General features: G+C 29.2%; 1 protein-coding gene across 1 annotated transcript in view; it reads left to right on the forward strand.

Annotated features, from left to right (window-relative positions):
• The window catches only part of LOC113378794 (potassium channel subfamily T member 2), a 209,007-nt gene that overhangs the window by 128,917 nt on the left and 52,108 nt on the right, over window positions 1–27,982 (forward strand). Inside the window, exon 4 of the mRNA XM_026619388.1 lies at window positions 2,814–2,883. Within this exon, the coding sequence (XP_026475173.1) occupies window positions 2,814–2,883 (70 nt within the window). The remainder of the gene's footprint in view (window positions 1–2,813; window positions 2,884–27,982) is intronic.

Consider the following 27,982-nt stretch of genomic DNA (forward strand, 5'->3'; position numbering starts at 1 on the left):
TGATTATAAATTTTTTCATTTGCAACAATTTTTGCATACCCATTTTCATGACATGCATTTTAAATTTTTTATAATAAATCATAAATTTTATATTTCAAAGAGATTTTTTGATCAGCATATATTGTACAAGCACATATTAAAAATGAAACATAAAAAGTTAGTTATTAGTTATATACTTTGTTGTAATTATTTAACGATCTTTAAATATGTTAAAAACTAGTTGAAAGTGGCATTATCCTGAAGGCAAGTTGCATAAACTTCCCGAAATGTGTTATAATTCACTTAATCAACGGAAATAGTTTTAGATATTTAGATAAAATTTACGACTATTTATTTCAAAAACAAAGTCCTTTATATGTCCTAAATTTGTAGTTTATTGTTACAAATTTTAATGAATTGACAATGTTTGACTTATTAAATCAAAAAAGCAACTTTTGACAAGAATATTTTTTCAAACTTTGTTGAATTTTTAAAACTAAACTGCTTGCCATAGGGCCGTATATTTGTATGTTCTTTAGGATCATGATATCTATCAAAATAAAAAGTTCCACCAAAAAAATTTCAACAGTTAATTACGAAGAAACGGTTTGGCCGATTCATATCCAAAATTAATGAGTCCAAATAATCTTATTCGAATAGTTTTTGAATTTTTAAATGTGATTCAGAAATATTGGATAAAAGGTGAACGGAAAATATTTCATTTTTCTGCTAATTGTAAAGAAACGACTAGGCCGATCTTCGGTCAAAAGAGAGAAGCGATAGTCCTCAAGTTTTAACTGAATGATTTTTAACTTCCCGTAATCGCAAAAAAATCAAAAATGAAAATTTTTATATATCTTTACGTTTCAGAGGTTTCTGAACATTTTGGCATACCTTAGAAAAAATGGATGTATGTGTGTGTGTGTGTGTGTGTGTGTATGTATGTGCGGATACAAATTTTCGTCGACGATTTCGGGAACACGGATCAACCGATTTGAATAATTCAAAAAACATTCGATTTGTATTGATAAGGAGACGTGCTGATTAGTTTTTGGCGAAGGCAGATCTAGCCGTTCCGAAGATACGGGGCAAAAAGTGCCGAAAACGGTACCTCAGTTTTTAAGAGAACGGAGCGTCCGATTTAAATAATTCAAAAAACATTTCACTTGTATTGACAAGGTGAAGAATCGATAAAATTTTCATGAAGGTAGATCTAGCGGTTTCGGAGATATGGAGGAAAAAGTAAAAAACTGAGCCATTTGGCGGTCAAAAATGATCATTAGACATATGCACATCAAATTATCAGATATTTTATAGAGATTTTAACAATAAGTATACATTTTGTTAACATTCCTATGGGTTCCGTACCAATGCTTATGCGTTAGACAGCGACGCGGGGCTTACGCGCTTTATATTTTGTCCCTATGCAGTTAAAGCAGTACGATTGCTTTGAAAAGAAAATTCAGATCTTCCACAATATGTCAAAATAAAGAAAAAAAAATTTTTCAAAAAAAAAAAAAATAAAAAAAATTTTTTTTTAAAAAAAAAATTTTTTTTCAAAAAAAGTAATTTTTTGTCCAATTTATAGTTTCTCAAAAATCTTATTTTTTCAAAGTAAATTTTTTTCAAAAATGTTAATCGTTTTTAAAAAAATAATAATTTTTGATACGGGAAGTTCCAGCAATTTGCCTTAAGGCACGATGCCTTAATTGCCTTAAGACAGAATTCCACTTACAGCTAGTTAAATTTTTGATATCGGTTCAGGCGTTTTTGAGAAAACGTCGATGAAAGGTCTAATTTTTCCAAACTTTGACAATTTTTTAAAATTAAACGACTTGTCATAGAGCCGTAATATTTTAGTATGAAAAATAAGTTATAAAAATTAAAAAAAAATTGTGCCAGCGAATCTTTACCAAAAACTAATCAAGTTGATTCCCAGACAATACCTTTCGAACGGTTTTTGTTTAGTTAAGGTAAAAATCTGTTCACACACACACACACATACTTTTTTAAAATCGGTTTCGTTCGATTAAGAATGGCTTGAAACGTCGAGAAAACATAAAATTAGCGAATCAGATTTTTTGATAAATACATAAACTTATCTTCCGGGAAGTTTATACTAACTTAATGTGTGGGAAAAACTTTTTTTATTATTAACATATTATATTATCAATCAGGCGGGGTGCCTCGTATAAGAGATTATGAATATATTTATACATGCAGGGAAAACTTCATGACTAATAATTTTTTCTTCAAAACATTTGTTATATGAATAATAGCCTTTGAGATATTTAGATATATATTCCACACCTTCTTTTAATAAAAGGTATAAATGTTGTTAAACTAAAGATATAAATGTTATTAACTGTTATCGTATAAATGTTATGTTATATTAACATCTAATTATTCTTATATATATTTATATATATATATATATATATATATATATATATATATATATATATATGGATATACTTATGGATTGTTTCTGTGCCGAACAGTTAATCCAATAATAAAAAATAATTTGTTTTTCGAAGATGTTTAATAACGACGTTTCGGAACTAGATACGTTCTATCATCAGGTTTATTCTGTCAAAGACAATGTTTTTTAAAACTATTGATTAACATTAATTAATGATGGTCATTACAGATTATTTAGAAAAATTATAAAGGAATGGATTATGTACCAGTGTAAAGAGTAATAAAATTAACTAAAAAAGGTTTTATATAAAATTGAGAAGCAAAATCCAGGACTTATTAATTGAAAATATATATATATATATATATATATATATATATATAATGAGTACACATATATATAAACTTTTTTGCAGCTATGGATGTGCGGCTGGAAATAAAACTGTATTCTTGGAAAGTTCAATGCTGACTGATGAGGCGTTTCAGGTTAGTAAACTAACTAAGAAACTTATTAAGAAAAATCAATGGAACTTATTTATCTCGCTCCTCACTCAATTTTAAATAGACAAATACAATATTAGTTTATTTATATTCCTTATCACGTATTTAGAAAATGTAAATTTCGTATTGAATAGATTGATCATATTTAATATTTATTCGTAAAGTCCGTTTAACTTCACCTAAATGATTTTTTAAATAAGTGGTTTGCTTAACTGATTACTGATGCGCGCTGCGGATATGCAAACTTTAATTAATTTTTTAATTGAACCACATATCATAGGCCTTTAATATTTCACTGTGGTAAGTTCTGATACAATTCCATACAATCTAAACTACTAAACGGAATTTAGTAATTTGCCATTTCCTTAGCCACTGCATTGCATATTTTTTACACATTAGTATGCGGGAAAGTAATTTACATAAACTCCATATATATTTACATATAACGTTTCACTTAAATCTCTTAATTTGATATAAAAACATTAAACTCTAGTCGCATATCATTTATTTCCATGATTAAGTTTGCAGTATGCCTATCCACCGTTTTACACAGTTTTTGAAAAAAAAATCAACGAAATTTATTAATAGGATTTACACAAAATTGAAAATATTCTATAATTTGCTTATATCTACATTAACATTTTAATTGTTTTACTGTCAATATACGAGGTCTGTTCAAAAAGTTTTCGTAATTTTCGTTTTTCAAAAAAATATTTATTTATTCGTCTACATTAATGTGGTCCCCTTCAAAGTAGTCCCCCCCAGATATAATACACTTATGCCAGCGTTTTTTCCAATTTTCGAAGCACCCTTGATATTCACTTTTTGATATGTCCTTGAGCACTCTCGGCGATTTTCTTCAATCGAGGAAAACCGCCGTCCTTTCATGGGTCTCTTCAACTTTGGGAATAGGAAAAAGTCACACGGAGCCATATCTGGTGAATTTTTGCACTTTGCAACACTTTATTTCATTTTTTACGCAAAATTTAATACAAATTCTTTGACTTTTTCAATTCTTCTATTGTAAAAATCGCCGAGCTCAGAAAAACACGTCGAACCTTAGCGACTACCACAGACAAAGTAAACAGTGAATATAGCTGAAAATTTCATCATACTTTAGGGGCATGTATACCAACACAATAAAAAAAAATTTTGACAATCAGACACTCCAGACCCGCGAAATTTAATTATTAGTAATTCCGGGTACTTTTTGAACAGACCATGTACAACACTACAAAATATATGTAACTGTTACGAATTATTAGTAGTCCATATCTGTACATATCTATGATGGAAATTGATATGTAAATAAAATAGAAACTCCCCTATTTATGATTAAAACTAAATTTTATATGTGTGTATGCTAGTTTGGTTGAAATACCAAAACAAAGAGCATCATATCATCGTTTTTAAAGTTTGTTTTTAATTAATGTTTATATAATTGATAGCATGAATTTATTCAAGGTGAGCAAATAAAAGAATTATTTTTTACAAAATCTATAATTTATAGAAAAAAATATATTTTGATGAATCTACAATTTGTTTGATATAAAATATATTAATATTTATTTTTTGCTTAATGTGTTTGTTAATTATCATATTAATAACTGACAAAGAGCTTTTTCATAGTGATTTTTGTTTAGCACGGTTTTTTCATATACACGATTTTTTATGGAACCTATTTTCTGTGTATAATGGGAAATAGGTGTATTGTGGTGATTTAGTAATCTATGTTTTTTCCACAATGACTATTTTTTTAATACTAGTTCATCATATATATATATATATATATATATATATATAAATATATTTAGACAAAAACATCAATACATTTGGTGTCAAAACCAGTACAAATAAATAATTATACTGTTTTTACTTTTATTCGTTTTGCTGACAGCATAGGAATTTATAATACTATATATATATATATATATATATATATATATATATATATATATTGTAAATGTTGAGACAGTAAAAACAACCAAGCTTACTACGGAAAATCAATAACACTTCATAAAATATTTACGATTAGAAATTATTCTATGAAACCGATAATTGATTTTACTTACTGGTGAGATTAATTAAATTTGAATGTTTTAGTATAGTGTAAGTTTCTACAAAATAAATATTGTTTTTATTTCTTTTAAGTTCGATAACTTTCATTAAATTTTCTAATTTGATATATATATATTAAAAATGAATAACATCAAATATGTATTATTATTATTATTATCCTATTATCATATCTACTGATGATGTGGCGTATAGAAAAATATTATATATATATATATATATATATATATATATATATATATTGTAGAGCCTCGAACAAAGAATCCAAATAGTAATAGAAAACAAAAAAAACATATAAAATATGACAATATATTCAAAAAAATGAGTGGATTATATAACGAAATATTAGAAATGTTGGAAACGAAATATTAGAAATGTTAGAAATGTTTAAAAAAAGGTATTGAGGAAAAACAAAATTTAATTCAGCATTAAATCTTGACACCAAGTTTAAATTTAAACTTGTTTGATCGATATTTTACGAGTTATCGCTTGCCACAGCCACCATATATTAATGAAATAATGTAATACTTTTACCCAATCAATTATTAGTGTTCAAACTATTGTGATTATTATAATTTTTCAACCATCTCAACTATAATTTTAAAAAAATATATCTTGACTTCATACTATTATATAGTAATATATTCACTTTATTATATAAATGTAATCAATGGCTATACGGTATAATTATTTTACTACCAATATAAGAATAACTTTTCGTGAAAATAATAATTATATCTTCGTTTTTAGTAGACACTCAAAGTGTATCAATAGTTTTAAATGATGCACTCATAATTAAATTTTTTTCCAATCTCTAAGGTTTTCAGAAAATCCAATATTTTGTCATTAAAAATATAGTGAATTAATTATAAAAATGTTGAAAAAAAACTCAATAATATCTTTGAATCAATAATATTCTTTTTCCACTTCAATTTCCACAAACGATTTGAACTAGCGGCATGTGGATTTTCGCCTTATATTGAGTCAAATTGCTAGAACTCTCCGTTAAAAGTCCATGTCACTGTCGAATAATATATACTCGTATATATATATATATATATATATATATATATATATAATCTGTTAAATACCACAAAGTGACATGATCATCTACCTTTACCGAAAAGCAATTAATACGATACGATTTCTATTAAATTTACTTTTACACCCATACCATCTTCTATGCTTCTGAGATATTTCAAAGTGGTCTTGAAACGTAAAGAGTTCAAAATATTCTCTTGTGCATTTATCACGTTTTCAATCGCATACTCGACGGCAGGAGTCGGAAAACTTTTTTAATCATTATCCCAAAATATGTTTGTCTAAGTTTGTCGAAGAGAGATTACCCCCATACAGATAACTTCATAGCAAATACAGTCAATATTACTTAAAAATATAACCATTTCAACCGCAAATATTTCATTTTTACTCCATTTGTGGTAATTTACCCCGGTTCCCCGAACGCTGCTCTACGGGAAAACTACATAAAATTTTCTCAGAAACCATCTGGAAACAAAAACAAATTTTGTATTGCGGTACAAAGATGCTACATAGTTAATAGTACATACAGCATAATGTATTACGTCCTCCTATAGAAGTTTTCAATTTCTAGAACCGTTTCAATATCTTAACATTACCATTTTTATGCCACACACGTGTCGTTTATGTTCAAAGGACTTTTGCTGTGTTCATTCTGATCACGGGAACTCTGTTAGTAGAACATTTCGAACAATTCGCATTCTCATGAAAGCTGGAGCAGTGACAGACATTTTAAATTATTTTTTGGGGTTTGTTATATTTACTAGTTTTAAACAAATAACAAATATTTATTTTTATGTTTTTGCTTCGAGGGGTTTAATTTAATCTAATGGAACACAATTTTTGTGATTTTAACAAGTCCAGCCGTTGCGTATATACAGAACTACCTATCTTTACCAATATAAAAATTGTCAGCATTAAATTCAAACTATATTAACTTAAACCAAATCTTACTAATTTTATATAAAACTAGCAAACCCGACGAACTTCGTTTCGCCACCAGATAGTTTCGTGAGAAAGATGAAGAAATTTTTTGTTTGTTTTATATTTTAAAAGAAGAAATTTGATTTTATTATACAACAGTAACGAATTTATTTTGATTACAAAAATGAAGTGTTTTTTAGTTGAACTTCTCTAAGTAAATGAAAGTGAACCCGCAAATTATCCATTTATGGAAGTGATCTTTGGTAAACCACATTTTTTGTTTTTTGGTCTGACGTTAACACAAACAAAGCGGATGGTTTTCCAACTTGTGAACAGGTAACGTATAACTGCCCATGTGAAAAACAATGATTTTTTAAATAATCTATTTGAAATTTATCCCGCAAACACTAAGCAATTGGCCTTGCGACATGTTATTGCGAACGCAAGGCGAACTGGATATTGCAATTGTTTGAAGTCAAACGGAAGACCAGTCAGAATCTTCGGTATGTCACCAAATCGCCAGCAATTTTTGATTGTATGGTGAAATTCAGTTCGTGTACATCATTATTCTTTGCGGCAAGAATTGCTCGTTGACTTAACCAAGCATAATTCTGATAATTCTCACTAATGTCATTACTCGAATTTTTAATTACGGTGCGTAAAGTTCCAGCAGCTTGCATTAAGGCACGACGCCATGCACAACTAATTTTCTTAGCTATAAACCTTGCGGAGCCCGAGACCTTTCCAACGAATGCAAAATTGTCGAAATCGGTTCGTGCGTTCTGGAGTTATTTTGTCAGGAAGGAAAACCGGACTTATTTTTATATATATAAAAGATAATCTATTTGAAATTATTTAAAACAGTTATTGATTATTTTTATTACTCGAATTTTTAATTACGGTGCGTGAAGTTCCAGCAGCTTGCATTAAGGCACGATGCCATGCACAACTAATTTTCTTAGCTATAAACCTTGCGGAGCCCGAGATCTTTCCAACGAATGCAAAATTGTCGAAATCGGTTCGTGCGTTCTAGAGTTATTTCGTCAGGAAGGAAAACCCGACTTATTTTTATATATATAGAAGATATATTAATTTGAAGACAAAGTTATATTGTATGATTGATGAAAGTTTAAATGTTTGTATTTTATCTTATTTTTATCTTCGATTTTTATTTTATATATTTAAGTACCGTATTTGATAAAATTTCTCAGGTGAATTATAGAATAAAATCATATCAAACTTAATAACTAATTTTTTTGTGAATAATTATGCAAGAAAGTATCAAGGCACGCATACATTTATCAGAAGTTGATTAATAATTGTATGTTGTATTGATAACTTAAAACTTAATCAAATTCTTCCAAGATACTTTTTTTCCGGTATATATTGCTCAACGTCAAAACATAAACCTGAACATATTATCAGAGATTCATTCTTAAAATTCCGTGAGTATAAAAATATTTTGTCTTAATATTTAGTCGCAGAGAAGTTATAAGCAAACAAACATGGCTTAACCGACAAATAAACAGACGTTGCGACCCTTGAATATAATGTACTTCGCATATTATATAATTGGCCATTCATAAATGACTGTTTGTCCTTGTGACTTATTAATCGTCATTGCAAATGCTAAGTGTATTGAAAACACTAAACGTCTGAATTGATTAAACATGTCAGAAGAAAATATTGAATAGCACGGTTTCAATGCACGATATTTTGCCTTTAAGCTGCCATTTTAAAAGGCAGCTTCAATAACATTTTGTTTGATTTGTTTCACTACTCATCTCTAGCTACTGCATAATACGTAATTATTGTTGAATCACTTTAGTAGCACAATATATATTGGCATTTTAGATATGAGAGAAGTTCGAACAAAATGATGTGTTTATGGTGATATAACCACTCTCAATTGTTTTTACTTCTCTTTGGTTCATTGATTACTAATAACATAGTCTTTTATTTAAGTAGAAACTATAAGTGCAAATTTATTAATGTAAATGCAACCAATTACAAAAACAATTTTGTCCATATAGTATGGACAAAAAGACATGTAGGGTAAGAACATACTGAGATGCCAATTTTTAAGAAGATATATCACAAATAAATTGTGTGGATCTTTTTGGGAGTCCCAAATTGGGTCATCTACACATGACGCATGATCTCGAAGAGAACAAATCATACATCGAAACCAATCTTTGCCAGGGTCAGAGCGGGAAAGAGTTTTTTACAGTAAATGCAAGTCTATTCTTGTTACTAGTGGATTTTTAACTTCCCGTAAGGTAAGATGTGTGTTTGTGCGGATACAAATTTTCGTCGACGTTTTTGGGAATACGAATAAACCGATTTGAATAATTCAAAAGACATTCGATTCCTATTAATAAGGAGATGGACGTGCTGATTAGTTTTTGGAGAAGGCAGGTCTAGTTGTTTCGAAGATATGAGGCAAGAAGTACCGAAAATTGTAACTCTGTTTTTGAGATAATAGAGCGTCAGACTGATGCTATGCTCCACTAGTTTAGAGTTTTTTATAAGTAGTTAGAGTAGAAGTCAGTCTTCTTTAACAATTCAATTTTCCAATTTATTGACCTCGAATGAACTCTTCTGCAGTTCTTGCGAAAAAGTACCTACTATGTCATTTTCTCAAATTCCATCAAAAGTTGATAATTGCAATAAAATTGATCGAAATTACTATTAGCGGCACAAGTTTATTGATTTTAATAGAAATACTTACAAATAACAATAAACCAGGCCCCAAAAAACAAGACACCCACCTTCGAAATAAACTTTTTAAGGCGCGAAACACGTTTGAACTGATTTCAGCGACATGACACTCAACATCTGACAGGATTATTATTGTAACTTTTGTATGTTATACAGTCGCGGAAAACTAGCCAATTTTTAAATACGGGCACTGTGTCAATTTTTCCATGCATATCATTTTGTCCGTACTTTACCTGTCGAATATATATAGAAAAAAGTTTTTATCTTTGATTTTTTTATTCGTTTATTTTATTATTCTTTATAAAACTCAATAGACACTTGTGATTAAGATACGCAAATTTCACTGCTAGTTTGTGAGGTGCAAGTTTTAAATAATGAAAATATTTTTCCTATGGCACCAGTATATATAGTACGTTCATATTGATTGAATATTTAATAAAACTTTGCTTCAACGAGATGGGATGGTCGTAAGTGTCAGAAAACGTTCACATTTTATTAATTTGTGTCGGCGCTGTGACTATAATCCCGTCCTATATTCGCCTGTATTGTATAGATTAGAAAATTTGCCGCCGTTCAGTTTTCCACCGGCCTGTTTCGGTCTCTAACGCACGCGACTTATTCAATCCGTGTCTACCGTGTCATTGCTACCATTCGCTGCGTAATTGCAGGTGATCTACGGTAACTCGGAGTCACGCACGCACGTACTGCATTACGGATACTTTGTAATTATACTTTAGTGAACACTGTTCAAATAAAATTGCATATTAATTTCAAATAGATTTTCTTATAATGTTATGATAAATTTTAATACAATGTTTCAATAAGATGAGTATGAAACAAACATAGGGTTTTGTTTTACTTTTGTTGAGACACAAGGTCGAATTTACCTATATAATAGAAGTATTATGGTAAAGCTCAATCATGGGTTATATTCGTATTAGTTGTTAGTAACAAACTGTTAAAAAGTTATGTATTTACTGTGCAATCAGACGTTTCACATATAAAACCTATTCATGCAAATGAATAGATTCATTAGAGCATGTAACTTGCTCTATATATATATATATATATATATATATATATATACAGTGCCGGTCCTGGGGTCTTCAGCGCCCGCATGCCATTATTTTTCTAGCGCCCCCCCCCCCTATAATTTTTACTCTTTTAACAGTTTATCATTAAAAATCTACAAAAATTTACATTACTTACTTTTTAATAATTCTGTGTTCAGTACACAAAAAAATAATATATGTAAACTAAAAGCGCAAAAACACATTGATTTTAAAATTATTCAGAAGATCGAGGCAATTCGAGGGTGCTCATAATCAAGTTTTTGTGTCTTCTATCGTTGTCGCACTACCGAACTATTTTTAAATTTTTATTTTCAATGCAAACTTTTCAACATATCCAAAAATTTCAATATGTTATTAATTGCTTGCAAAAATATTCTTAAATTTTCAATTATTTCTAACGCTTGCGTAATATTAATATTTGGGTTTTGAAACATTTGATTTTGAGGATTTTATGCAATTTATTATATTGAGCAAAGCATAGATTAAAAAAATTCTAGTCTTTCATTATTAAACATAGCATTGGCATTTTATGTTGGATTATTTTAATTTATTTTTCATTATTTAAAATATCTAAATTTGCATCGTAAACTTCTCCTAATTGATTGTATTCATCTTTACTTACACATTTAATGTTTTAAAGTGAAATTTTTAACGTATTTTAAAAATATTGTCCATAGATTAGTAGAAGTAGAAAAAATTAGTAGAAAAAAGTATATATTTTTTGAATGATATTGAAAAACTATATTATAAATTTTATATCCAAATCTCGTTTTGGCGCCCCCTAAGGCGTGCGCCCGCATTTTTTGCATGCATTGCATTCAAGATAAGATCGGCCCTATATATATATATATATATATATATATATATATATATATATATATATATATAGCTCTGTATGGATCGGAGACTCTAAGAATAGCCGACAAGAACTATTTGGAGAGTTCTGAAATGTGCTGCTGGCGAATGGAGAAAATAAAGTATATTGGCAATATAACAAAAGAAGAAGTCATTAGAAGAATGAGCGAAGAAAGGACTCTACTGAGCACGATCCAGAGAAGAAAGGGAAACTGGATCGGACCCATTCTGCAAAAACGAAAGGATTGCGAAGAAGAATGCGGATGGTTGACGACTTACGCGAGAAGTGGAAATACAGAGAACTGAAAGCCGAAGCACAGGACCGGAAAGCATGGAAGCAGAAATTTTTGAACGAATTTAGGAAAATTCATAAAAACGAATAAAAAATGAATGGTCATTAATGGTCAATAATTAATAGTAATATAATGATAAGGGGAATAATGAACAAGGGAGGTAAAAAAAACATTAATTTTGTAGTGCTCTCATACCACGGCCATGCCTTCAGACAGACTCCTATTTATTATATATATATGTATATCTATATATGTATATCTATATATGTATATCTATATATGTATATATATATATACGTATATATATATATATATATATATATATATATATATATATCTTGCTTAACGTCGGGATTTCGTTCCATCAAACTTCTGCGTACAGTGAAATAGCGCTTAATAATAGAGTCTTAACATATAAATAGAGGGGTTAGTGGAAATTTGACAAAATAAATATTTAGTAGTATATAACGAAATATGGTAGTATGGAATTAAATTTACTAACTTTAATTTTAATAAAAAATCAAACAATATACTAATTTTATAAAAAAGAAAAATAAAATAATAAAAAAAAATAATAAAAAAATGATAAACCTATGAAATCAAATAAAATTTTAATTCAGTCAAATTATTCAGTTTATGCAACGTTTTCACAAAATGGTATCTAATGTAGTTCGCATTTTTCTTCTGTGTTTTCTAAAATTTGTTGATGATTGGATAAATCGCCTATTCCATTCCGTCTTACTTATGAATTACTGTCAAATTTTGGATCATTGTCAAGATATTAGCCCATATTTTCGTCATAATCGATAAAGAACACAAAGAAATATTTACAAGCACAATATTTTTTTGGTTTTCTTAGAAATAACCAATGTTTCTGTTGTTTTACCAAAGTTTCTGTTTGTTTCTTGCTTAGTTAATTCCATTAGATCATCATTGGAAAGCTGCAGTTTTCCTAGTTTTCACTAATACTTTGCTTATATCCTATCTGAAATAAAAAGCGCTAAATTTAAACACCTGTAAGCGAAAAGTCTTATTTATGTATACACAGTCAACCCTCCGTTAACACGGCATTCTGGAAACACATTTTACATACTACGCGCAGCCAAAAATCCGACATACCTCCGATAACACGGACTCCATATAACACTAATCTCGCTCAACAGGCACGAGTTTCTTCCGCGCAACATGTGAATGAATCCAGTATCTAAATATTGTTGCAAAAAGTTTTGTTATAGGTATCGACTATTTTATCTTTTACAATGCATTTATATAAACATGTCAGTTTATATATAAGCTGTGAACGACATCAGATTAATTACTATGGTTTTTTTTACAGAAAATTAGTTTTCTAAAAAAAATGCTTGTAAAAAATTTTATTAGAAAACAGTTTTTTAGTTTAGTTTTTTTTTATCATTTTCTAATATAAACCCTTGAATTCAATGAAAACAAATTATTTTTTATTGGTATTTGCTATAGCATTTAGGCACTTAAAATTCTAATCATCAACCATTTGCGATCTAAATCATTTTTTTAGTATTCACCACTTTCCATCTGCTAGCCGAGCGATTACTAATTCGACTATGCACGCCCTCAATAATTCGTACACAAAATAATTAAAAAATGTCTTGGTGTCTATAGAGCACTATAAAAATGCTCCGACTTGTACTAATTCTGAGCCTCTTATAGCACGGTTCCCATACAACGCTTTAGTTCCGATAGACCACACTAAGAATTAGCCTGGATTCTATGTTAAATCCGGGATTTTTATAGCACGGTTACCATACTACACGGTACGCACTTTCCGCGATAATGGAGGATTGATTATATATATTGCCAATTGTCTTTCTAAAGGATCATCGGCCCTCGTACTAATCTAGTATTATGAAAAATGATATTCGTATTTGACAAAATAATCGTTTAACGTGAATATCGCCTTCCTTATCCACTTGTTGCTCGTACTAGTTAATATAGTCGTCTTTGTCGTCTAGATCTTCATCTTAAAGCGCGTATACTCATTGCGTGGCGGCGGGTTATATCAATATTGAGTTCACGTAGTCGATCGACGTTTTACGATTTATTGTACCTAAACAAAACGAGCCTTGTGCCTTCTTATAACGTCTTAACTTTCTGACATTTAGCTATGGTTCATTGATAATAAAGGAAAATAAGGCAAGGGCGATTTAAAAACTTACCCTATTTTTCGGGAATTTATTGGTCAATTACTAGATTTTGCTTCTGTATTGTAGTTTTTTATTTTAATATAATTCGAATTTTATGTGTTTTTAGAATCTTTTTAGAGTTCCGTATCTTTTTATTATAGAGTTATTTAATAACTCCAAAAATAAAAATCAGATTCAAACCATGATCACTGACCACATTAAAAATCTCATAGTTTCAATTTTGATGTTGCTATATTATTAAATCACAAATCGGATAATTCACAGAGACACTTTTCGGAATCTTGCTTTACACACGATATATTATCAAGCAGTTTTAAATAATATTTTGAAGTTCATTTTATTTTAAATAACCGCTTTTCTTCTTCGATTCTTTTTTTTGCATCTTTTCTCTTTTAGCAGCTGAGGATGGACCTCCCAATTTTTTACAACTCGATAAGAACTAGCGTTTGTTAGTTTTGCGCGACTATCAGCCAAGCCGTTTCTTTGCTAATCGCAGAAAAATTTAAAAAACTTCAAGGACACGTTTTAATCCTCAATCCTGAAGCGATTAAAAATTCAAAAACCGTTCGACATATTTTGGCTTAGATCGGTATGTGTGTGTGTGTATGTGTATGTATGTGTGGATACAATTTTTCGTCGACGATTTGAAATGATTCAGAAAGCATTCTATTCCTACTGATAATGAGACGTGCTGATTAGTTTTTGGCAAAGGCACTTTGAAAATATTCAAAATATTTCAAAGTATAAAAAAATCAAATTTTTTAAAAAGGTAAAATTCTCAAAAATCTATTTTTTTTCAAAGTTCTAGAAAAAATTTCAATCTTTTATAAAAAATTTAATTTTTGATACAAAAGGTTCCAGCAATTTGTCTTAAGGCAAGATGCCATGCGCCACTAGTTTTTTATTTGCTTTTATGATTTTTATTTCTATTTGTTAATTTTTATGGTGTTCAATAGTTGTTTATAATTTACGTGTTTACTGCTGAAATAAAGCATAAAAATTACTCATTGTTTTTTTTATAAAATAAGAAAAGGTTTCATGTTGAAGAAAAAATCTCCAGAATGTTTATATAATATATATGTATGTGTATGTATGTGTGTATGTGTATATAATATATATGTATGTGTGTTTGTGCATAAAGAAGGTCTAGAAGGAAAACGCAGACAAATCAGCAATGTGTTCGCTGTCTTATTATTGTCATTAGGCACCACTAGAGCAATATACAAGCAAAGTATTATCGTGTTGCGTCAGCATCATGACAAGGGTTCATTCTATGTCGGGGAGGATTTAGTTCTGATCTGTTGACTCGAGTATTCACTTTAACCCTGCAATGATCGAATTGTATAATACGTGTACTATATGCCAATTCGATTCATAAAGCACATTTGCTACTCGTTAAAATAGCATCCGATGGCGTGCGACAATAACTGTACTATACTATTCTATACTTTGGTACTAGTGGTGTATCGTGTATCATTCATTGTTTATTAAAGGGAATTCTGACCTTAAATTTTGAAAAATCGATTTTATTTTCTTGCACATTTTCGAAGTTTTACTATTTGATAATACGTATACGTGTACAAGAGAATTTTTCAAAATTTTTTTTGTTCGACCGCGATAATGACCATCTTCTGCTTCTATCCTCCGTGAGACTTTAAACGCATTTTTTTTGAAACTGTCTTTTTTCTGCACGTTTTCTCAACAATTGTTGAAATGCAAAGTGCGGTTAGGTTCCAGCAACTATCCACACTATTCGATATTTCTGTAGAGAAAACATATCAAGTATTATACATCGTTAGAAAGGTCTCAAAATTCTTAGTTCTTTTCGCATATAATTACGAGAAAATTATATATTTTTTTCTATATCTTGCAACTTCGAATTCCGCACGGCGTGACCTACAGGCAAGTTGCAGTTGAAAAATTCAAGGAGAACTGGAAAATCTCGAGAAAATTATATGAATTCACTCAAGGGGGTTGTTTGGTCTTTATTTTTTTTTCGATTTTGAGATTTTTTGATATTATGAAAGCTAAAAACCTTAGTATTATTTTAAAAAAAAAAATATCTCAATATCTATTTTTTGACGAAGTATATATATATATATATATATATATATATATCTCTATATGTATGATCCTCAAAAACCGTTTTTTTATCGCTCCGCGAGCTATTGTATGCCAGCTGCTCTCTTTTTCATTATAATACCTCATGCACGTGAAACTTTAAATACGTTTTTCTCAGATTGACTTGTTTCAATGCGGTACCACAAATTAAAAAAAAAACTACTAGTCGGATCGAGTTGCATTTTATTTTAATTTGTTCACCACTGCAATAGCTAATACTTAGGCTCCCTATTTCAAACAACTTGATAACTTTACGCAAAAAATTTTTGCGAGTCTTCTCTCCCCAAAAAAGGCCTTTTTTAACACTTTTTTTAAATAGCTGCCATTTTTTTCCTTCTTGCTTTTTTTCTTTCATTTTAGTAGGGGGACTGGATTTAAACTTCTTCTTCAACGTAGTAGTTTCTTTTTTTTTGTTTCAGGCGATGCGCAACGGATTTATCTGTGGCACCGCAAAAGAGATCGATTTTGCAAGGCCGCCTTTGGCGCCTCCTGGTTAAAATATGACGGCAAAAAAAAAGAAAATTTCGTAATATTCTATGATTTTGTAATTTTTGTTTAAAAAAACGCATATTTCTATGATAAATACATTTCGAGAAAAACAAAAACAAATACCTTGCATTTTTTGTGAAAAAAAAACGAACAAACCCCTCAACAATTTATATATCTATCGTAATTTTATTCTGCATCTTTCGTCCGAACAAAGGTTTTCGTATCTCTTACCGTTTAAGAGAAAATCGAGAAAAACTGGTGAAAATTTGTATTGTAAAATTGGAAAATTTAAGAAAAAAATAATATAACTATAACTACTCGAAAGATTTACTTGAAAATTTTACAGACTCTTTTTCATTCCCAATTTATCAATTTTATTTTTAAATCGAAAATATCAAAAAAAATTTTTTTTTAAAGTATAACTTTTGAAAACTAGTGAAAAAAATATTATAGATCATTAATATATTTATATTTTTTTCTTTTAATTATTTGGAAGGCAAAAATTATGGGTATGGTCAAGTGTTAATTTTTTGAGTTTATTATCTATCATCTATAATTAAAATTTCATGACTATTTGGAAAATCTAGAAAGCCAAATAGAAAAATTATATATCTGACCAATATTAACATTATTGGTTTACTTTTATTGCTATAATTAATAATAAATTACACAAATTTCAATGTTTTGGAAAATTTAATTTTTTTGAAAATTGATAAATTGAATTTTTATTAAAAATTTTTAAATTGTTTGAAAATTTGTGATAATTATGAAAATATTTGATCAGGTTTCACAACCAATAATAAGAGGTAGTAATAACTGATTAATAGTTTGCGACAAAATAAAATACGTTATGTTTGTTATTATTATCACTAATTATACTGATATTATTAATTAAATATTATTTATTATGTTGATATTATCAAAGAGATTAAATTTGTAAAATATTGCGTCCTAGTTTGACAATAGGTAGATTTTTCTGGATGTTGAAACAACCTTAGAATTTTTTATCTTATAGTTTCATAACTTGAATATTATATTATATCGTACTGGTTAAAATATTTGCGCGCTGTTTTAAAATGTGGAAAAAGTTCAAACAAAACTTTGTCAATATATGCTCTATCCGCTAGACTTACACTACCTCAAATATACGGAATAATCGTCGAGTTTTGAAAGTTTAGTTTTGCAGAATAAGGATTGAAACCAGTGATGCATGGCATCATGCTTTAAGGCAAATTGCTGAACTTTCCGTACCGTAATTAAACAATCGAGGAATAAAAATGATAAATTAACCATAAAAATAAAAAAAAATTGACTAAGGATTAATAACAAATGTTTTAAATATTTTCAAGCAATTGTTATAAATGCTATTATTTTTATTATTCGCATTTTATAGACAAAATATGAGCTTATAATTTGGGCAACGGCGCTTACATATTTTCACAAGTAATTAAACAAAATCCATTCAAGCAGGGTTAGAATGAAGAATCTTATACCTAAGATTATATAAACTGAAGTGCAAAGTTAAAAATATTTATTTTAAGCTTATAAGTGGAGCTTTAGAATTTTTCAAATTTGAAATTTTATGTATATTTTAATAGTAATCCGAATCATTTTTGATATTTAAAAAAAAACTTTCTTCAATTTTGAAATAAGTAATTATTCAATAATAAAATATTGTGAATTTTATATAGAAAGGAAAAAACAACTACTGAGTTGTTTTTTCCAACATGACAATGTAGTATACAATGTCCCTTCTCGGCGGACTATTGTAAATTCATTAAATTTACTAAATGTCCTTTACTGGACAGTTGTAAATAAAAGAGTTAATAAAAAAAATTGAAATAAAAAAAAAATTGTTTTGAAATAAAAAACGACTGGACCTGTGTCCCCAAAAAACTAATAATTTCTTCACACTATCAATACAATCAAGGTGTTTTTTGAATCATTCGAATCGGATGTTTTGTCCTAAACGGCTATAAGTGCCTTTGTCAAAATAAATCAGCCCGTCTCCCCGTCAATACGAATCGATCGTTTTTTGAATCATTTTAATCGGTTGATCCGTACTCTCTAAATCGTTAACGAAAAATTGTATCCAAACATACACACAAACCTATACATACACATCTATTTTTTCAGAGGTATGCGCAAATGTTCAGGAGGTTTTAAAACGCAGAATCTTCAATTATAGATTTTTTTGCGATTACTATAACTATTCCTATGGAAAGTTAATAATATTTAAAACATGTGAAAAATATTGTAGAAGCGAGAAACAATCAAGTTCAAATTATTCTGTGCAGTTTGTTCCTTTCTCACTGTTAACTTTCTAAACAAAAACTTTGTTGTTTTCAAAATTCAATTTGCTAATTTTGTTTTCTTAGCGTGATTGTGAATCCTTTTGCAAAAAAAAAAATTGAAAATGTGTGTGCGTATGTATGAGAACTGAAATAAACTAATGACTTGTTGGCGTTCATCTTCAGCGTTTTTCTTAAATCTTATAAATAGTAATAGATTTGTCACTTTAAGGGGGTATTCTAGTGAATAGAATGATGAATTTTAGGTCATTTTTAAAGTGTCGTAAAAGAAAGCATTGAATGTTTTTACTATCCATTTTTTTACCACTTGTTTATTAAAATTATTAAAATACAAAACAAGAATTAAAAAATATAAAATTTGAAAATTGTAAAAACTGGCAGCTGAAGTGGGTGGTCTCAAAAAATTGGCACCTCAGTTTTGACACGATTTCAGCCCTTCTAGCCATCGAAAACGCAAAAAATAAAAAGATTATTAATCTACAATGATGTCGTAATCGCCCGAACTAGCGATAACTAAAAAGAATTTTTTTTCATAAATAGGCGACTGTTTGAAAAAAAAGTGTTCTTTTTACTGTTTTTTTTTTCGAGTTTCTCGAATTTTATAAAAATGGTTAAAAATTGGAGTTTGGGGATAATCTTAGTTCGGGCTATAGATAGGTCTATAAACAAGACTCTCTGAACATTTCAAGTGAATCGGTCGATTAAAACTCGAGAAATCGTGTCAACAGTACTGAAAGTCTGTTCTGAGAAAAACGCATTTAAAGTTTTGCGTGAAGCCAAACCAGTATGGAGACCGAGTCAGTAAAATGCCTATATCTTAAAAAATAATTCAAATTTTTAAAAACCTTCTCGTACCCATATTCTTAGATAGTTAAACTTAGAAAATATGAAATAAAAAAATGTTGAATTTTTACTCTAGAATTAAAATTAAAAATATATTTCTGTTGAAAAGGGTGTTAATTATTTCATTGTGAAGACATACCGGCTTGCTTTCTTGTACTAATTTTTTACTGAATTTTAATAAATCCAAAATTATTCTATTGTTTTCAGTTTTATTAACTTTCGCCGATATTACGTGAAAATTATCCACGTCTTTTGTAATACAATTTAATTAAAAATAGTTTAATAGGCGTATATAATATCTACATGTCCTGTACAGACGTCGTCGGAATTACTGACGGTGGAGGGAAGATCTTAAGCTCCAGGTTGACTAATGCTATTTAATATACGGCCTACTCAATTTGGCAAATGGCAGGTAGGGTCGTTCAATTATTGGAATCGCCGCAAGGCACCATGGACTGAGTGATCTAGTTAATTGATTCAAAGAGCTAAACGGATTACAACGAAATTTGCTTTTGGCTTGACATACGTTGGATATGTGCGTCGCGCCGCTGGCATTGTTCAGAATTTACTAGTAGAGCACTTCTAAATCGACGATCAAACGGAAAAAATTTTTAGAACCGAACGAGAAGTTTGTTTCATAATTTAATATAACTGCTTTTTCGCTTCAAAGCTGCTGATGCAGGCAAAGTTGATAGTTTTATAACTTGGCGGCACAATTTGAGGGGCGGCAAATTATTCAGAATGTCAAATTTTTAAACCCGATAAAATATCACGTCAATTTTTTTAGAAGACTTTTATTCATTTTATTTATTTTTTATGAAACAGATTGATGTATCATGTTTGCAACAAAAAATAACTCTAACCTTAATGGCATCGTGCCTTGAGGCTGGAACTTTCTGTACCGAAAATTAAAATTAAAAAAAAAAACTTTTTAAATTTAGTGAAAACTTATTTTTAGAAAATAATAGATTTTTGAGAATTTTGAATTTCTTGAAAAAAAATTACTTTTTCCAAAAATTTTAAATATGTTTTTATATTTTGAATTTTTTTAACTTTTTGGACTGAACTTGAATCTCCAAAACTACTAGACCTACCTTTCCAAAAATTTAGCTAGTTCTTCATTCCGCTAATACAAACATTGTTTTTTGAATCATCCAAATCGGACACTCCGTATAAGTCTTTGAGGTCCGCGACGTGAAAAGCGCGGCTTGCGCTTGAAAATATTTAATATCTTTCGATGTAACAAAGTCTCCAACAAATTGTAAAAAGAATTTTGTTGCAGAGAAAAAAAGAAAAAATATGTTTTTTGGATCGATTCAAGTTGGGGTAAGGCTGAGTAAAACCTTTGTAAATATTTAAGGGTTGTTATTGTTAAGAAAATTGCAAAAACAAAAAAAAAATTAATCATTACAAAGTTCACTTCAATATGAGTGTAATAAAAAAATAATAATACTGATCCGATCAGCACAACTGAGGATAATTAATTTACCACAGATGATGTTCATAGAAATTGAGCAAAAAATCCATATTGCAATCGTAAATATTTACGTAAAAAAATTTTTTTAGCAAAATCCTGAAATACGTGTCAAATGATTTTATGTATAATATCTGTAAAAAATTTTCAGACAATTCTAAATTGTGACATTTTATTTTTTCGAAAATCCGTACGATTTGTAAAAGAACGACCCACATACATCATATTTTTTCTAGGGTATGCCAAAATGTTCAGAAACCTTCGAAATGTTAAGATGTGTATCTTATGTCAATATAATTGTAAAACTTTCAATTGAAAATTTAGTCAGACGTTTATTACAACATAATTGAACTAAAATAATAACATAATAAAGTATCTTAACACTATAGAGTTAATCCTGTAAGTTTTTATATTTTGAGTCTAAACTTGAGTGTGAGAAGTTATTCAATTCTGCAGCTATTCTATCTAAATGATATAATATTTTCTGTTTATAATTGTGGGCAGTATATCTCGGAGCAGATATAACTTGTCTAAGAACTTTTATTTTTGAATCTCCTTTGAATGATGACCTTACTGCTTTCTTAAGCTGCACGCCATATTAGAGATTTTTATTGGACTTATAATAGTTTTGAATATAATAATCTTATTATATGTTGACATTTTAGAAGGTCTGCACAGATGCCAGGTGAAGGATCTTTGCGGATTTTCGAATTGAGCTTGTTTTTTGCATAATATTCATTATTCATCTGACGTTCTATATCTAAATCTATATTATATTTTATATATTAATATATTTTGGGTGAAATTTGAAAATATTTCTTTTATCACTTCCTGTAGTTATTGTAATCGTCCAAAAATAAAATTGAAAATTTTTATCTTTAGGTTTGCGGGCATTTTGGTATACCTCAGAAAATATTGATGTGTGTGCATGTGTATATGTATGTGTGGATACAATTTTTTGTCAAAGTTTTTAAGAGCACCGCTCAACCGATTTGAATGATTCAGAAATCATTTAATTCGTAATTATGGGGAGAAGTGGTGATTAGTTTTCGACAGAGACAGGTCTAGCAGTTTCGGGTATACGGAGCTAAATGTGCAAGAAATGTAATTTTTGAAAGAGAGAAGCATCCTATTTGAATGCTTCAAAAAACCTCTTGCTTGTTTTGACGAAACGATTGCTTTTGGCGAAAGCATTTTTTTTTAATTTCCAAAAACATTTTTTGTTTGTTTTTGAGTATCGAAAATAATTCGGATTTTAATTCTAATTCTAGCTAAAATTCTGAAGCTCACTTATGCTTGAAATAAATAATTTCAACTTTGTAATTCAATTTATATAATTCTTAGAAATATGATACTTCATTCTATTATTAGGTTCTGTTCATTTACTTTTCATGTAAACTTATAACTAACATATTATATATTATAATTATAAATATTACATAAACATCATCATTCAATTTATAAGCTCTTATATTTTACCTATAAAATATTAATAAATAAAGTTACAGTATTCATAATATATTTGAAAGCATTTAATGTTCTTTAAATATTTCATTACGGTACGGTAAATTCCAGCAATTTGCCTTGAGGTACGATGCCATACACCACCAGTTTATGTCTTGTATTAAGTAATGATTACTTAATACTTCTATAATTTCATTTTACGACATTAGTTGTGTTGTGTATGTTTTTGCACAAGTCGTTAAAGATCAGCTTTTATTTTTTCTTGTGTCGAGAAGTTTTGGTTCTTTTTTTTCAGCGAAATCGTGTGCTTTTATTTTTCTCTCAATATTATTCTCAATCTTTTTTTCACAATGTTAACTATAATTATAATATTTTTTCCCATTGTTATACGTCTAGTGTCTTTGTCAGTGCATTATTTTTAACAGTTAGCGATGATGAACAAATTATAATTTTATTGGTAAAATATTAGATTTTTCCTTAGCTGCCTATTTTTTTATTTCCGATTTTTTACAAAAGAGCATTTTACTGTTTTTTGATACCTTATATACTCTTATGCTATTTTTTGTACCACGATTAGTATGCTTTTAGCACTTATACTCTCATTTATACCACTTAGTTGCTTTTAATGTTTTTATTTTAAACATCTTATATTTAGCTTGATAATTTTGTTTCTTAAAATTTATTATTTGGTCGCTCTAGTCCACAATACTGAAAGAACTTTCAATTATTTTGTTATGATGATCTTCAAATTCTTCATCAACTTACCACTCTTCATATTAACTGTGTAAGAGTATATAAAATGTAAATTTTTTTGTTAATCAAGAGATTTAGCAATATCCAATATATAGATCATAATTTACCATATTCTCGTGCTTCATGATATAAATGCTTGTTCGATTATACCTATTATATGGTGTTGAAAGATTATACTATAATATATTATACTTGTTCAGCTATATAGGACAATCATGTGATAATACTGGGTCGATATTGCTCTGCTCACATGCACCAATGTCCATTTTCAGCTAATATCAGTCGCTAATATCTCCACAAAGTGCAATCAATAGGCACCATGTGACACAAACTGTACTTATTAACTAACATTTTATTGAAATACTCACGTAAATTGGTGATTTATTTTATAAGGTTCCGTACGCTATCTTTTTATCGTTTTGGTTTCGCAGTCTTATTTTTTAATATAAGCTCATAGATATACGTACTATAGAAGTCATTTTTTTAAATCATGCAATTACGTGAAATAAATACATTCAATAATTCGAATGAGAAATTTTGAACGTAGTCGAATCATGATACGCAGTCACAAAAATTTTGAAATGATATACAGATAATCTATACTTTGTTTATTAAATGATTTAGTAATATCAATTTTTCAATTTTGAATCTGCATATTTTTTTAATTAAATTTATTATCTAAAATAATATTAGTTTTTATATTCAATATGTTAGGGTATAAAGTAGAGCAGGGCCTAAAGGTCCGCGGGTAGAAAGGTCCACGACCATTGTTAGGAATTTTTAAGGGGGTCTTCCTATGTGACGGCCGGGATATTTTAGGATTTTTTTCTACGACCAGTAAATATTTAGAGCTTCAAGTTTCAATCATTTATTAACACATATTTGGACAGTATAAATATAAAATTTCAGCTAAAAATATTCAGTCAAACTAGAGTTACAGCGCTCTGAACACCCTCGCCTCGAAAAAAAGAGCTCCCACTTCCTCCACGATTCCGGCTGATCGGCTTATCTGAAAAAAAAATAAAATAAACGGCGTTTTAATTTGTAGGCTTAAAAGCACGGAATGACCTATAATCAAATGAATATAAAAAAAATTGGATTTTTGATAGACATTTGAAATAAAAGTTGCAAATTAGGCGTTTTTTTTTTGTTTTTTGCTATAAAAAAATCGAAGTTTGAAAAACACAGTTTTGAGAAAAACGCGTTTAAAGTTTCAAGTCCGTTAAAAACTATTAAAATATCAACTTACTCTCAATCGGCGATGCCTGGTCCATAGAGTATTCCTTCCTCTTCCTCGTGAAACTCTTTTGAAGCAGATTGTTCAGCTCTTGAGTCAATCCTGGCGTGTTTAACGACATCACTTACGCGCCGCTCAGAACGTAAGATTCGCTTTTCATCCCGTTTCTCAACATACGCTTGGGCTTCACGACCAACAGGGCATCCCATAATCGACATGACTTTTAAAATTCCTTGAAAACCTTCATTAAAGATAATAACTGCTAAGTAGCTAGCAATTTCAACAATTTTGGGACCAGAATGAAGATGTTTAGGAGCGAAAGTCCAAATCAAAGAATTCAAAGATTCGTTATTGTTTTGTGTCTCTGCTCCTAAACAAACTTTGTATAAACGGATATATAAATAAAAGGGAGGCCGGGTATAAAGCCGACGGTACACAATAGGCCCGGGCTCTAACTGCCAACTCAGCGCTCCGAACCGCTCTTTCTTTTACCTGCTGTATCTTTAAAACGACTTTTCTAAAATCGCTTTACTACCGTATTCTAGACATGTTAAGGGAGCAATTTATGAAAAAAAAATCGATTTTTTCAACCCATCACATAGGAAGACCCCCTTAAACAACAATATTTGAAAGTAGAAGGAAAGAGATATGTAATCAACCATCGCCTTAAATCAAGCATTTCTACTATCAGAAAATAAACAGGTATATTTGATAATCTATAACAAAAGTATTTTCTTTCGTTGTTAGTTTTTTTGGTTGTGAGCACCTTCGTTTAGTTTACGACACACACCCTAATACAATTATTAAGTATACGTTATTTCATAGTTGTTTAAGAAGTATTGTTAATTTTAAGTTAGATTTAACCGATGTTTTTATATAACTTTTATAAATAGCTTACATGTGGGTCGGGTAAAAAGGACCAACGAAACCTTCACTCAGGTAAAGGCGTAAACAATAAAAAATAGTAAATAAAAGTGTAAAAAAAGTTATAAAAAGCAATTTTACAAGAAATTGGATCTGTCTTTTTTTCATTTCACCCGCCAATAGGGTAAGAGGGACAAATGACAAATTTTAGAAAAATAGTAAAAAACACATTCTTGTAATTAGGAATGAACTGGGAATTTTAATAAACATAGTACGATAGTTGTTTGTTGGATTGTGATCATAGATCTTACAATACATATTTGCGTAAGGTCTATGATAGTGATACGTAATGTGATCTATAGTTCAATTGGTTTAGACCGTATAATTAACTAAAGTCAAATTAGGTATTTGTGCTCCACAAAGGTTATTTCTGAACAACATTTTTTCTCATAATATGACATATTATAATCATCATTTAAGTTCAAATTTTAGGTGCACATGAAGCATGAGCCCTAAAGGAACAAATCATATATGTTCATTCAGAAATCACTAGAACTGGCGTAATTTCATTTATCTTAATAAAAATGATTACAAATAATAATGTCCCCAAAAACATTACAAAATCACCTTCGAAATAATTTTTTGAAGGCGCGTTACACGTTTGCACTGTGCAACAAGACTGTGACAAGGACTTTCAACATCGAGAGTAGGATTGAAATTATGGAATTTTTCGTGTTATACAGTCGCAGAAATGTTGCTAAAACTAGCCAATTTTTAAATAAGGCCCTTGGCCATTTTGTTCATATATATGTATTTTGCAATGTAAATAAAGTAAATAATATGAAATCATAATTCCTAAATTTTAATTATGCGTTATCATATAATGCGATAAAAAATCTTTATTAACTTTTTCAGACTTATACATCTAAACATATAATACAGTTTTTAATATAGAACTTAACTACATACATTTCCTTTAATAATTTAGTTTCTAACTAGATCTTGCTGGATGCACTGAAAAGGCTTCTTAACGACTATGCTCTCATATAACATAACTTCTCGTTTCTCGTAAAAGACTTTGCAAGCAACGCGCGAGCGTCTTTCACATGCAATGACGAATTATTTAACGATTTGGTGCATGACATTAAAGAGATTTGCACGCAGGTAGATTAATGCGGATATTTGCAGAAAAAAATTATGTCGTGCAGAGAAGACAATTAGACGAAATTCAGTTTTTTAAGAGCATTATTAACCATGCAGTTCGGTCGAGGAGCTCAACCACAATATAGTCAAAGCAAACGTCATTGAGGTTATTCAAATGGACATTTTATTGTGTTACATTGCACACACACACACACACACATATATATATATATATATATATATATATATATCTTATATATAAAATTCTTTTGCAATGATATATGTAAATATACTCCTCCTAAACGATTATTCGGATTTTGATAAATCTTTCTGAAGTTTGTTAAGGGATTTTTTTGGGATGTATGTGATTATAGAAATAAAGTAATATTGTAGAAATAAATGGAAAAAATTGCAAAAAACGTAATATCATTGTTTGACAATGAAAACATTTTGATACATAAGAACTGCCATCTGCCAGAAATATCGATTCACTTGAAATTTAAATTTAGATTAAGCGAGCCTAGACAATATTAGTATATAATAATCATATTCATGATTATGAATAATAAAAATATAATATCTACAATATTATTGACAAAAACCAGCTGAGATGTTTCAGAAATTAAAACAATATAAGATACAATATATGTTTAGCAGATGAAATTCTATAATTTAATTTAATTAATAACACAATACGTCCAAAAGCTTTATTTATTCAAACTCAAAACCACTTTTGGGTACTGCATATCTTGAAAATCAAAGCAACTCAAAAAATTCGAGAACTAATATCATAGATCGATTCAATCAATTAGCACAGCTCGAAATCAGAAACTTTGATAATCCATGGTATCAGGATATGGTAATGCACTATACTATGTAATATAAATAGGTATTTAACAATTATACTAACAATAAAATATCACAAAATAGTAAGTGTGCAATATTAAGTGACCATATTTTTTGCATGAAATCCGGGACGGACTAGAATGTGTGTGAGAGCGGAGGGGGGACTTATATGCACATCTTTTTCGGTTCAAATTTTCTAGTTGAAATATACTTAAAAAATATCGGCAATCAAACTAATTTTAAAAATCCGGGACAATCCGGGACAAAACACCTAAAACCGGGACAAATATTGCTTTTAGAAAAAACCGGGACGCAAGGCGGAAAATCGGGACTGTCCCAGCATTGAACACCTTATGGTGTATGGTCACCTTAGCAATA

This window comes from Ctenocephalides felis, unplaced genomic scaffold (genome assembly GCF_003426905.1).
Source record: "Ctenocephalides felis isolate EL2017-DRISC unplaced genomic scaffold, ASM342690v1 CF-g0.4_SCAFFOLD_01886, whole genome shotgun sequence".
Lineage (NCBI taxonomy): Eukaryota > Metazoa > Arthropoda > Insecta > Siphonaptera > Pulicidae > Ctenocephalides > Ctenocephalides felis.